The sequence below is a fragment of the Dryobates pubescens genome, chromosome 9 (genome assembly GCF_014839835.1).
Source record: "Dryobates pubescens isolate bDryPub1 chromosome 9, bDryPub1.pri, whole genome shotgun sequence".
NCBI lineage: Eukaryota > Metazoa > Chordata > Aves > Piciformes > Picidae > Dryobates > Dryobates pubescens.
In genome coordinates, this window is record NC_071620.1 from 34,866,288 (window position 1) to 34,880,512 (window position 14,225).

General features: G+C 41.3%; 1 protein-coding gene and 1 long non-coding RNA gene across 3 annotated transcripts in view; one reads left to right on the forward strand and one right to left on the reverse strand.

Moving 5' to 3' along the window:
- LOC128897440 (uncharacterized) overlaps positions 1-14,225 on the reverse strand; it is a 93,746-nt gene that overhangs the window by 52,020 nt on the left and 27,501 nt on the right. The window lies entirely within an intron of this gene.
- CAP2 (cyclase associated actin cytoskeleton regulatory protein 2) overlaps positions 1-14,225 on the forward strand; it is a 307,559-nt gene that overhangs the window by 44,842 nt on the left and 248,492 nt on the right. For both annotated transcript variants that reach the window (XR_008462385.1, XM_009898088.2), the window contains exons 5-7: positions 4,773-4,916; positions 5,178-5,263; positions 7,650-7,755. Coding sequence is in view for 1 of the 2 variants with exons in the window: in XM_009898088.2 (XP_009896390.1) it covers positions 4,773-4,916; positions 5,178-5,263; positions 7,650-7,755 (336 nt within the window). In the remaining variant the exon portion in view is untranslated. The remainder of the gene's footprint in view (positions 1-4,772; positions 4,917-5,177; positions 5,264-7,649; positions 7,756-14,225) is intronic.

The window sequence follows — 14,225 nt, forward strand, 5'->3', positions numbered from 1 at the left end:
TCTGGGCCCCTCAATTTAAGAACGACATTGAGACTTGTCCAGAGAAGGGCAATGAGGCTGGGGAGAGGCCTCGAGCACAAGGCCCTGTGAGGAGAGGCTGAGGGAGCTGGGATTGTTTAGCCAGGTGAAGAGGAGGCTCAGGGGAGACCTTATTGCTCTCTACAACTACCTGAAAGGAGGTTGTAGACAGGTGGGGGTTGGTCCCTTCTCCCAAGCAGCCAGTGGCTGAACAAGAGGACACAATCTCAAGCTGTGCCAGGGGAGGTTTAGGCTTGAGGTGAGGAGAAAGTTCATCACAGAAGGAGTAATTTGCCATTGGAGTGGGCTGCCCAGGGAGGTGGTGGAGTCACCATCCATGGAGGTGTTAAAAAAAATGACTGGATGTGGCACTTGGAGCCACAGTTTAGTTAGTCATGAGGTGTTAGGTATTAGGCAATAGGTTGGACCTGATGATCTCTGAGGTCTTTTCCAACCTGGTTGATTCTGTGATTCTGTGATTACATCCTTTTACATCCAATGGTAATTTATTTGCATTCTACCACTTATCTACTCTATCTGTGGAAAATTTTCCTAGGCACAGCCTAAAACTACCACAAATGGTCCTGTGAAAATACTTGCTTTCTCAAGTTAAAGCTGAGATTTTTCATGCAATCACTGGTTCAAGTGGCCAAAGTTTAAGCAAGCTACTCAGTCTTCACAGGCAGATCACAAAACTCCACAAGTTTGTCCATTCTCCTGAATGCTGCAGTCCTGTTAAACCAGGTCATCTGGGGAACAACTTCTGTGGGTATTGCAAAAATGTGAAGGAGAAGAAAATCTGTTTGGTGCAGTCTGTTGGAACGTTGCTGTGCCGAGGCATTTTATGAGACTGGGCTGGGACTCCTCAAGTCTCTGAAGCCTAAGACAGTTCTTGTTGCACTTTTTTGGAGGGTTTTGGCCAATCACTGCAGTTGTCTTTCTACTCCTGATTTTCTAGCAAGAATTCTAAGATGTGGATCAAAGCTGGCTGGTTATTTAGATATTAGTATATTAAAGGATCATCTGGTTTTAATAATGTTTAAAAATGGCACAGGCTTGCTGGGAATCACTTTTGCTGTTTCTAGGTTTTGTGCCACTGTTGCATTTTTAAACATTTCAGCAAAACTGATCCTATAATAGGAATGGTGTTTGTACAAAGACCATTAAATTTCTATCAAACAACTGTGCTGTCTTAAATGACAAGAAATTTCATCCAGCACATGCCAAAGGCATGCTGACGATTTTTCCAACAGCTCTGATTCAGCTCCTTGAATTCATGTTTTCATAGAGATACAGTATAGACATTTTATTAACAACCAGCTGTTCTAATATTCATTGCAAATGATTATTCTTCTAGAACCCTCAGCACAATTGGTTCTGCATTGCAGAGCCAAACAAGACTGATTACTGCCAGAATTAATGAGCCTTTCTATACCCATGTGCCACATACACTATAATTGATCTGCAGTTAAATCACTAACTACAAGATTAGAGCTGACTGCAGAGAGACAGGACTCAAGAGGATCCTTGCAGGACAGTGTTCCTTTCACCAGGAGGAATAGAGAGTGAAGGGAAGGCAGGCTGTTCTGCTTTCCTGTACATCTTACATGGGACAGCGCTGAGCAAAGCTTCAAGCCCTTTGTGGCTCTTTCTGGTGTCATTACAGTGCCGAGTCAATGATTACACTGAGCAATTTTCCTTAACAATGTACTTCACCTTTAAAACTCCCACAGGCCACTTCTTAATTTTTTTCTGTGAAATTACATTGCATTTTTATAAACAGTTATCTGTTGGACAGGTTAAGTCCTGTGTGCTGAGGGAGAGAAATTCTGTCTGTACCACTGATGGAAAACCTCCACAAAAGTGGTTGGGAGTTTTTCTAGAAGGAAGCATGAGTCTTCAGGAAAATATTTGGCCATAATTTTGCCTTCTTATCTGTAGATATCAATGTGTTCTACAAAATAAACCAGCTATGTTAGCATAATTTTGTATCTAGGAAGTTGAAGCACAGAAAGATAAGACAGCTTTCCTGAAACCTGACAGTAACTCTGTGGGAGAGCTCCAAAGCAAGCCCCCATTTATGGACTTCCACTTCTGTGTCCTATCCGCAGAAATGTGCTGCCTCCCAGTGCTGTCTAGATACACCAGGCATCTGTGGAGCTGTATTTTTAGACCTGATACTCTTTTTTTTGGCTGGAGCTGGTCCATGAAGATTCACAGTAAGCTAAGGACTGTAAATATCCCTTAGACTTTATGTGAGAAAAGCTGGCAGAAGATCAAAGCAGAACGAGCATTTTCTTAAATTTCAGTTTTGTTAACTCTGTCATATTTGAAAGATTTCCTTGCAAAACAAGGAAGAACCAACCAGCTGCAGCATGTTGTAAACAAGCAAAAATTAGAAAGAAGAATTCCTGCAGGCTTCATAATGTTATGGCAACAAATTCAACTTTTAAGAAGTACAAACCATGGAGGCTTCAGGGCTGTTTTAGATGTAATGTCTTATGCTGGTCATTTAGCCATCAGCAAACAAATCTTTTAATCTCCAAGTAATACTGTAAATATTTGGGTTCGCCCAACCCACTTTGTTGTAGAAGACCAATTCTCCCCATGCATGCAGATGCACAGGCCTTTCTCAGTATTACATTACCACTAAAATATTAAAAGCTTCATAGTTGGATCAAAGCTTTTTGAAAAATGTCATGCTTTTGGAGTGTCTTTTGACCTCTGCTGATCCATAGCGGACCTGCTTATTTTAAGGTGACATCAAATTCTACAAAGCTTGTGGAAGGGTGAAAAGAAAGACAGTGCAGAGATCAAGTAGCACATAAGCACACATCATCTTGTGTGTGTCATGACAGCATTAGTTCTTAAGATCATTAGGATTAGTTGTCTCAAACAAGCACTTAATTCCATTAAACATGTAGTCCTGAGAACAGTGAGAAGAAGTACAGATTTCTGCTACCTCCTGAGTGATACAACCCCATGTATCATTATAGACTGGGGACTGACCTGCTGGAGAGCAGTGAAGGGGAAAAGGACTTGGGGGTCCTAGTGGATGGAAGGTTGACCATGAGCCAGCAATGTGCTCTTGTGGCCAAGAAGGCCCATGCCATTCTGGAGTGTATTAGAAGGGATGTGGTTAGTAGGTTGAGAGAGGTTCTCCTCCTCCTCTACTCTGCCCTGGTGAGGACACATCTGGAATACTGCATCCAGTTCTGGGCCCCTCAGTTCAAGAAGGACAGGGAACCACTTGAAAGAGTCCAGAACAGAGCCACAAAAAATTATTACAGGAGTGGAACATCTCCCTTAAGAGCAGAGATTGAGGGAGCTGGGGCTCTTTAAGTTTAGAAAGAAGGAGACTGAGGGGTGACCTCATCAATGTTTATAAATATGTAAAGGGTAACTGCCAAGGGGATGAAGTCAGGCTCTGCTTGGTGATGCCCAATGACAGGACAAGGGGCAATAGGTAGAAGTTGAGGCATAGAAAGTTCCATGGAAACATGAGGAAAAAGATTTTCTTTGTGAGTGTGATGGAACACTGGGACAGGCTGCCCAGGGGGGTTGTGAAGTCTCCCTCTCTGGAGAGATTCAAAACCTGCCTTGATGCATCCCTGTGTGATCCGGTACAGGTGATCCTGCTCTGGCAGGGGGGGTTGGACTAGATGATCTGTTGAGGTCCCTTCCAGCCCATAACATTCTGTGATTCTGTGATTTCTAAGTGGAATGCAAGGGAAAAGCAGACTGGTGCATTCTCCTTGGTATGACACAGTATGGGTTCTGCAGGCAGACTTTTGCACTAACAAATTGGCCTTGTGTTATAGAAACATTGTGTAGGGTTGCAAGATGCAGCAGTTGTTCTGCTTGCAAACCAACAACTCCTTGTCCCTCAACGTGTTGTTTCTGAGTGGAAGAATTTTTCCCAGGGAGTCAGAGCTCCAAGTTAGTTTCTCTGAGAGCTCCAAGTTAGTTTTTCTGAGACACTGGGCCAGCATGATTAGCATTCACTTTGCACAGGAAAGAGCCTGGATAGCTTCCACATTCATTCCGCCTTTCTCTTCCCTCCAGACACTACTCCTTCTGCTCAGCAGTCATTCCCCTGGATACCATTCGTTTCTGATTAATACAGGAGAATCTCCCCAAACCATGGCTTGCAGGCAGTATGTTTCCCATGAAATCCTCCCACATTGCTTGCAGCCAAAGGAAATGAAACCATTACAACTTACAAATAGGGAAAGTTAAAATGGATATTGCCTTCAGTGTATTAGTTTCTCAATCTTGTTGCCTGAGGGCACTCTGATAATAAAAGGCCACTAACCTAACAAATAGTTTGTGTTTCTTACAGAAAGAACAACTTGGCTACTAACTTGAAAAACTCAAGTTAGTGTAAAGACTCAAAAAATTTCAGGGATATCAGAGGATAAATAGAAGCATTCTGCTAACTCTAAGCTATGGGGTCTCTGGGTCTTAAACTGGGCAGCAGGTAGTAAAAAATTCTGCTAGTGCCAAGAACAATTTTTGCTGCAACATGATTATTACTTAATGTCTGTGCATTTTGCTGCTGCAAAAATTACCCAGAAAAGGGTAATTAAATTGTTACTTTAATGTAGAGAATATACTGACCAACCTTTCAAACAATTAGATCAGGAGGGGTGGACAGTGTTAAACCACAGGTTGGTTTTGGGCCAGCCTTTGTAACAGCAGTGTCATCTTGGTTTTTGTTGTTTGTTTTTGGTTGGTTGGTTGTTTTCTTCCAGAATGAAGTGGCAATGCTTCTCAAGCCAATATCAGAGAAGATTCAGGAAATCCAGAACTTCAGAGAGAGGAACAGAGGAAGCGAAATGTTCAACCACCTCTCAGCTGTCAGTGAAAGCATACCTGCCCTTGGGTGGATAGCAGTGGTGAGTGACACACAGGGTAGCAGGGAGGGCTGTACATGTGCTGCTGGATGGTATGGCCCAGAATAGTTCTAAATCTTGCAGAACTCTGCAATCTCATCTGGATAGTTCTTCAGTCTGCTGCACCAAAGAATTATTTCATAATATACCTAATACATCAAGTATCTAATAGAGGTGTGCAGGTGTACCTAATACAAAGTGTCTGACTGATGTTTTACTTCCTTTCTCCCACTGTTTCCTGCTACCATGGATTGGTGGTCATAGTCTCCTAAACCAGGCCCTTATGTCAAGGAGATGAATGATGCTGCTACCTTTTATACTAACAGGGTATTAAAGGACTACAAGAACAGGTATGTTGCCAAGCCCCAGTATCTACTAAGTCAGAGAACAGAGCATTAACCATGCCAGCTGGGTTCACAATGCCATCACAGAAAGCATTTTGTAAACTGAAAAGTGTTTGGTTCCTTGTATATTTTCCCCTCCTTATCTTTGACCTGTAGCATGTTGCAGTGATACTGGCAGCAGCACAAGGAGTGCTTGTTTTCACTTTCTGCAATTACAGGATTATAGTTAATTTCTGACATCCCAGCATCATAATCTTATATGCAAATGAATATTTAGTTATCAATGTATGGCTGGCTAGTTGCTACATGTCCTTGTCTTGTTTGTGCACTCATACTGCTGATGTTCTTGCTCCTTACTTGAGAATGTGCATTTAGGTGGTAGATGTATGTCACTGAGCATCTAAGTTCATCGTTCCCTATTTGTTGGCTTTTTTTTTCCTGTACTACTGCATTATTCTTAAAGAGCACAAGGAATATGCAAAAGGTCCCATGAAAGAGATCTGTGATCTGACAGAGAAAAAGAGAAAATACAGGTCTTTCCTATGCCTTCTTTAAAAAGTCATGTATAGATTCTGTTGACTTGATACTTCAGGAGGCCATCATTTAGCTCTCGATTTTTATATCCCAGTGAAGAGTTTGAGCATTGCTATGGAGTTTTTCCTCTTTAGTGAGGAGAACTTTATGTATATAAAACCCTTTTGTATATATTTCTATTTATTGTATCCAGAATCATGGAATCTTTAAGGTTGGAAAGGACCTTTAAGATGATTGAATACAACACAGCACTGCCAAGTTACCAAAAAACCATGTCCCTAACAGCCATATGTACTAGTTTTTTTAACACTTCCAGGGATGATGATCCTACTGCTTCCTTGAGCATCCTGTTCCAGGGCCTAAGCACTCTTTCAGTAAAGACATTTTTCCTAATAACCACTCTAAACCTCCCCTTGCACCATTTGAGGCCATTTCCTCCTGTCCTGTCAGTTCCACTTGGGAGAAGAGGGCAATTCCCACCTTGCTGCAGCTTCCTTTCAGGTAGTTTTAGAGAAAGACAAAGTCTGTACAAATATATAATATACATAATATTTCATATTATATATAAGATATGTAATATTTCATATAGTATATATGAAGTATATTCCTGAAGCCTTAGTTTACCTACTGAAGATAGTTCTACTGGAGGAACTGAAGAATTTTTACAGCACTATTCTGCAAAAGGACCTAAAGAGGGTACATTATTTAAGTATTTATTTCATTCCCCTAATAACAAATTCTTTTCTAGTTTTTTCACTGAATCAGATCACAATGACTTCCAAAGTAGTGAAAGGCTCTCCTTTGACCTCAGTAGTTAACAGATTAAATCTGTTAACCCAGATCCTCAGCAGTGTTAAGCATCAAACTCGAAAAGAAATAAATAGAATCATAGACTCATAGAATCAATAAGGTTGGAAGAGACCTCAAAGATCATCAAGTCCAACCTGTCACCCAAGACCTCATGAGTACTAAACTGTGGCACCAAGTGCCACATCCAATCCCCTCCTGAACACCTCCAGGGACGGTGACTCCACCAACTCCCTGGGCAGTCCATTCAAAATCAGTTGATTAACACCAAAGAGATTTAATTGATTACATATCTCTAAAAAGCTGATGCCCCACACCTAGGGCTATACTTTTTAAGACCTGCTATTCTCCAACAGGAAGGCAAGCTGAATGTTAACATTGCCAAGGGCTGGCACCTCCTGAAATCCTGTACTAGACATCCAAACCCTTGTAAGCATCACTATAGCTGTCACTATCCAGAGAGAATCCTTCCTAATGAAGGACTCCATCTCACAAGCAGTTTCTCTCCACACTTCCTTTTTTCACTTACTGCCCCATTGGAAGACTAAACCTTCCATATAACGACTCCAGAGCCAACTTGCAACTTGAACTTTAAAAATTCTTGAGGTATAAATATTTTTGTCTAATGACTATAGCATGATTCAGTATTACCTTGGCTACATTTGAACTTGAAGCTCAAGTATCTTACATAACCCACAGATGTTTAATTTTCTACAATTCATCACCTGGGTCTGCTGCACAGCTCCATATACCCTTAATGCTTCTTCAGCTGACTTTGAGCCTAAACAGAACAATGGCACACCTTCCAGCAGAACCACTCTCTGCTAGAGACAGCATTTGCCCTTGTGTGTCCTGTCCTCTGGAAGGATCTAAAAGCATTCCAGTGTTGTAGGCCTCACCATTTTCAGCACTGGGCTGGCTGCCTGTCTGCAAACTGATTTGTTTATGGCTTTAAGGCAGACACTGGATTTTACCTGCTTTAAGCAAGAGTAGCAATGCTTTCTGGGTTTACATACATTCACACATATAAATCTTGTCTCTGTTTTAACAGTGACACGCGACATGTTGATTGGGTGAAGTCATATCTGAACATCTGGTCTGAACTTCAAGCTTATATCAAAGAGCACCATACCACAGGTCTCACCTGGAGTAAAACTGTAAGTAACCTTCTTCATGAAGAACCATAAAATGCCAGTAACCAATCTGACTTTGAATGCAAGCTGTAGCTCAGGAAAAACACATATCTAGGCCAGGAACAGAAGTCATGGTCCATGAACTTCCCAGTGAAGACATTTAAAGTTTGAAAAACAGGTGGATATGTGCCATGACATTGTTTGACAGGTTAGGAGTAAGAGGGAAGAATCTTTTAGGATGATTATAGCCATAACTCCCAGCTGCAGATCACAAAGTGCGACAGACGCAATTCCCCAGGCCTGCTACAGTAGAAGGAAGGAACAAAAGCAACCCCAAAAATTTGAAGGACATGTCAGACTAAACTGAAAACTGGGGGAAGGTGACAGGGAAAGGAGAAGAACGGTGAAAAGAATCTGAAAAAAAGAGAGAGATTTCATAACAGGGGAAAGAAACAAGGTGCACATTACAATTTATTACCTCATAGGCAGCTAACTTATTTTATACATACAGAAATAATTTCTGAAATGCATCTATAGAGAGTAAATAGAACTGTATTCCTGGTAGGCTGAACATGAGCCTGCAGTGTGCCCAGGCAGCCAGGAGGGCCAATGGCATCCTGGCCTGCATCAGGAACAGTGTGGCCAGCAGGAGCAGGGAGGTCATTCTGCTCCTGTACACTGCACTGGTTAGGCCGCACCTTGAGTACTGTGTCCAGTTCTGGGCTCCTCAGTTTAGGAAGGAGGTTGACTTGCTGGAGCGTGTCCAGAAAAGGGCAACAAGGTTGGTGAGGGGCTTGGAGCACAAGCCCTATGAAGAGAGATTGAGGGAGCTGGGGTTGCTTAGTCTGGAGAAGAGGAGACTCAGGGGTGACCTTTTTGCTCTCTACAACTACCTGAAGGGGGGTTGTAGTGAGGCGGAGGTTGGTCTCTTCTCCCAGGCAACCAGTACCAGAACAAGAGGACACAGTCTCAGGCTGCGTCAGGGGAGGTTTAGGCTGGAGGTTAGGAGGAAGTTTTACACAGAGAGAGTGATTGCCCATTGGAATGGGCTGCCTGAGGAGGTGGTGAGGTCGCCGTCGCTGGGGGTGTTCAGGGTGAGGCTTGACAGGATGCTTGGTTGTATGGTTTAGTTGATTAGGTGGTGTTGGATGATAGGTTGGACACGATGATCTTGAAGGTCTCTTCCAACCTGGTTAATTCTATGTACTTTGAAGTACTATGTACTTCTATGTACTGTGCTCTCTCTATATATTTATATAGACATCTTCTGTGTGACATCTGAGATGATACATAGAAAGATGAAGGCAGGGAACATTGTTCTCTAAGAGAGGTATCAGCATGGAGAGTTAATTTCCTGTTGGGTATAAATGTAAGAGTTTATGTCCACTGCCACATAAGATGCAGTGTTCCATGTTAGTCTAATAATGTGTTTATTATCAGGTTAGCAGAATCACTGAACTCAGCAATATATCATCAGCCAGCTGTTTGCTGTTAACACCTTCTAAACTTACCAGTGCACTCCTGCAGTCTTTCACACCAAGTTTATCATTTCATCTCTAGAGGAAATTTTTTGTATTTTTTTTTACCTGAATGACTATTCAGAGGACTGATGTAGGCCACCAGGTCATTTCATCCCAAGACCAAACCACTGTAAGAACTCAGGAATGTAGGGAAGTAGAACTTTGGGATGGAGTGTATTTTCACATGGAATAAAGACTGGAACACCTTTCCTGTGAAGAAAGGCTGAAAGTTAGGGTTGTTCAGCCTGGAGAAGAGGAGGCTCCTGGGAGACTTTACTGGATGCTTTCAATATATAAAGGGAGCTTATAAGAAAGATGAAGATTTTACCAGCATTTTTTCATGATGAGGGTGGTGAAGCACTGGCACAAATTGTCAGTTGAAGTGGTAGATGCCCCATACCTGGAAATATTCCAGGTCAGGTTAGATGGGACTCTGAACAACCTGATCTAGTTGAAGATGTCCCCACCCATGACAGGGGGTTGGACTAGGTGATCTTTAAAAGTTCCTTCCAACTGAAACCATTTTGTGATTCAATGGTACCTGGAAAAGCTCCTTTAGGTCCCCCCGTGTGGAGGAGATACCCACGTAAGAGAATGTACATTACCTGAGCTCAGCAACTGACTGTACAACTTTCCTTTCACACCCTTCACTGGGCATTGTACAAGGCCATACAGTACTCAAGTATTCAAGTGCAAGTTGAAACACAGGAGAGACCATGATCTATGTGTACTTCTTACTTTGAAGCCATGTAAAAATGTTTAAACGTGACGAATTAGAAGACTGAAATCATCTGCTGATTTGTAGGCTTCTGTCGTAAAAGTTTTAAATATTAAACATGATTCTCTTCCTTCATTTAGTACAAAATTCCACCCTTGATACATCCTGCTCTATTCTAATCAGTGAATTTGAGAAGAGCCAATGATTTTTAATGACTATTAGATAAGAAAAAGAAATTGTAGTACCCTGTTAGCTGAATTAGCCTGAGAATCTGAGATAAATTTCATTAATACAGAGGAAGAGTCATTTTCACCTCTAATGGGACTTTACAAGTATGGAAATAATCTGTAATATAAAGTTGTTGTTTTTTTAAAATAGACATATAATCAGTCAGGGGAAACTCTCAGTGCTGTTCAGTACTGGTAACCTCATTCAGAAGTGTAGCTGTTGTGGATTATATTTTACTGGTCTTAAAACCAGCCGATCAGCCATCACATCTTTCTGTTTTCTCTTCAGTCGCTGAACACAACCCTAGGTGCAACCTGTTTATTCCTATTAAGCAGAGTTTCCTGCCAGCAGTGCTCATTCCATCATGAGTAATGAGCCCATTACTGCATCCAGAGTACTGATTTCACTCACTTTGGATATCACTCAGATCTGAAATTTGTCTTAGAAGTATGGCTCATTTAAATTATCACTCATGGAATGGGTGTCAGAAAGATGAAAATACAAACACATTTTTATGGATGAGTATTTTTTTTCAAGTTTTACTTTATGTGAATGTAAGGAGATTAGAATCCAGTAAGTCTAAAGATCTTGTTGTTTAAATGTTGTTTAAACATTTCTGTGAAGCTTGGTAACAAACACATTCAAGAAAGCAATGAGTTGCTCAAGTGGTAATTTCAGTTTTGTTAGACATTTTAAAGGGAGAATTAAAGTCTCGGATTCATGCTGGGTGAAGTTAAGCATAAAGGTTCTGCAGAATCAGGGCACAGATAGAAACATGATGTATATGAAAGCCAGAGATTCCAGACACAGTTGTTAATCATTGCACACAGTGGCTTCCACTTATATTTATAAAAGAAAAAAGGGGAAAAGCAGGCGTTTGGCCAGCCATTAAGGAAGTGGCACATTTATGAAAGGGAGACCTTGGTGCAGAAAAGCCATTTTATTTTAGAGAGAGAGGAAAAGAGGAAGCTTTTCAACTGTCTAAGTACAGATTTCAAAGTACATTTTACTGATAATTTACCCTTCATATCTGCAGAAGTCAACAAAGCAATACTTGAAACTTTATATAAAAAGATTTAAGTAACATACTTGAGTATTTCTAAAGAGACTGAAGAGTCAGGGAGAACATTAACTACTGCTTCTCTCAGAGCTGTGTTCTCATAACTTGAACTGCAACAGAACCCCAAAAGCATCAACCTACTAGACCAGACTATGCCTGGGTTTCCAAAGAGGGGACAGGATTTTTTAGTGGGTACTTGGCTCCTTTACCTATAGATGCTGTATACTGTGGTGTGCACATTTCTGGCCATATTCCATGGCAGTGTCCCAAAGTTATGCCAGCTCTAACCCCCTTTACCCTTCCACTAAGCTGCACAGGGCAGCTGCATCAAGCCTTGGAATAGATCACTAGTGCATGCAGTAGTGTTCCTGTCTCTGGCTGTAAGCATGCAGGCAGATACTTTAGGAGAAAGAGAAAGAACAGACATTGAAACAGGTGCAAAAGGTTGAAATAATGGCTAAGCAGTCTGCTCTGACAGTAGCAGTTGTCTCCATCAGCTTTAGAATAAATTTGTGATAAAAACAGATGCGTACAGATTTTTGGATCCAACACAATTCTCTCTCCTTATTCACTTTGGCTCTGGCTCTGCCAGATGTGTGACAGTATTTTCCTCTTTGAGGGCACTGTATTGAAATGTGTGAGACTGTGTCAGGAGAAAGCCAAGAAATCAGTGGAGTTAAAACACCTCGAGATCTTTGTGTCTCTGAGCCTGTTTTGCTACCCGTGTGGAATGGTGGTGCAAAACTGGACCCTAAGTAAACCGCAGGCATTTCAAGACATGGAGGATGTGATTGGGATATTTGTTGGTACTGTGATCTCAGAAGAATACTGTGTATTTCAAGCATGTATGCTTGTGAGCAGGACTGTTCCAGGAGTAAAGTGTTCCATTCCGTATTTTCACCATAAGCTGAAGTATTAATTTTCATTAATTGTTTGTGCATATGTCAGAGAAAACATGCCTGTTGGTGAAAGACAGATATCTGCAGTATCTCCTTGAAAGTGTAGTTTTGTAGTTCATTGTTTCAACTGTAAAGTGTGAGCCTTCATCTGCCACACACCCCCTGAGGTGAGTAGCAATTCACTAGAATCACAGTGTCTCAATTTAGCATCTTGACAATGGGAACAAATAGCAATTACCAACCTAATGGAGATCTGCACCAGATCTTAATGGAGATTTGCTACCAGATATGACACTCTCAGATGTCACTGAGTCTTGTGCAAAGGCTGGTACTGCAACTAAATGTTTGAAATGCCCAGTGCAGTATTTTACTTGTGCAGCCACTGCCATTCTTGGTTGCTAAAACTTTCTGACTTTCACATGAAATCTACAGCTGTAACAGTAAGTGATGTCTTTTTTCAGCTCTTACTGATAAAGTGCCCTTTCCCCCCCAACCTCTTTTTTTTTTGCCTAAAGAAGGCATTCCATTGAAACATGGCTCTTCCCTCTCTGCTATATTTTCAGGGTGCAAAGAAATGAAGCTAATGAGAATGCCTAAGTTTTTTGCTAAAAATACTTCTTGAGTAAGCTGGAAGAAGTGAAACCTCTGCTCATGTTTCTGCAGGCTAACCTTGCAGCAAGAAAACAACTATATTAATGACAGATTGGTATAGTTTCCAGTGCATCAAATAAGTGCTTAGAAACAAAACTTTCTCAAGGATAATAGTCTTGAATATTTCTCTCAGTTGCAGGTGGATCTGCAGTTCAGTTTGTGGTCTTTGTATATATCATAGTCATTTAGGACAAAATTTGCCAGCAGGATTGTTTACAGACAGGAAAAATTTACAAACTAGCAGTGAATTTCATTACAGGTGAGGAATGTTCCCCCCACCTTTACAAATCAAACCAAATTCTTAGGAGGAAGCCTGCATCTTTACAAGCAGTTGAGATTTAGTTGTATCCTGTTCCCATTGGAACCAATACATTATCTTCAAGTCTTTTTCCTAAAATACAACTTTAAAAAACATTTACAACTCATTATCTAGTAGTCTAAAAATGCCCTTTAAAAACCTGAAATACTCCACAGGCTCCAACACCGAGAAGAACCATTGTAATCTCTGTATTGGCCTGATTAGGCACAATGGCACCAGTTTCAGCACAGACTTTGGCCATTTCATCCTTGTCTAAAATAATCACCTCCAGACATTTGCTTATAAAATGGCTCTGCCTCCCTCCTACTGCCAAAAGCCTCCTACTGTTCTTCCAGTATCTCATTTGTGCTGTGTTTAGTTTGACCCACTAATCAAAAAGCCATCGTCAGAGCCACTTCACTAAGGCTAAAAGGTCAAAACCGTAGTGCCAAATTCCCGCCACAACTGCAATCTCAGAGGCCTCACTCAGACAGAAGTAAGGGCAGCACAGACATACTGGTTTAAATGCCTGCATCTTGGATAAGCTGTAGACATTCTCAGAGTGCTCAATTTGTCTTAGTCATGGCCTTTCCTCTCCTTTCCTGCCCTGCTTTGATCTCTTTATCTTCCCTTCCCTGTCCCTATTTCCTTATATTTATTTCTTGGAAGAATTGCACCCTTTAATCTCCACTGTTTCTTTCTCTGAAAAAGCAACGTTTATTTTTTTGTCAGTTTAGAAACTGCCCATCCTGGCAACTCTACAATAGTTGCCTCTCTTGTGGAGACTGCCTCAATTACATCAACATCCCTCTGAAAGAAAGTAGTTTTACTCCCTTATTCCAACAATAGCTGAGAATATTTGTCTTGCCTGTCCTTGTAAGATCAGTGACCAAACACCATTCAGACAGGTTGGAGAGGCTGGTTTGACAACAGCTGTCAAATGCAGCATGACCTGTAACATAATGCAACCTACTCCCTGTGGAAAAGGGAATTGGGGGGGAAGTGAAAGCATGTAAAGCGGAGAGAGAAGGAAAAGGTACATCTATAAAAACTTTACTGCATGGCTAAAGGGATTGCTCATCTTTTTAACTGAGTATTTGTGTAAGTAAAAGATGGTTTA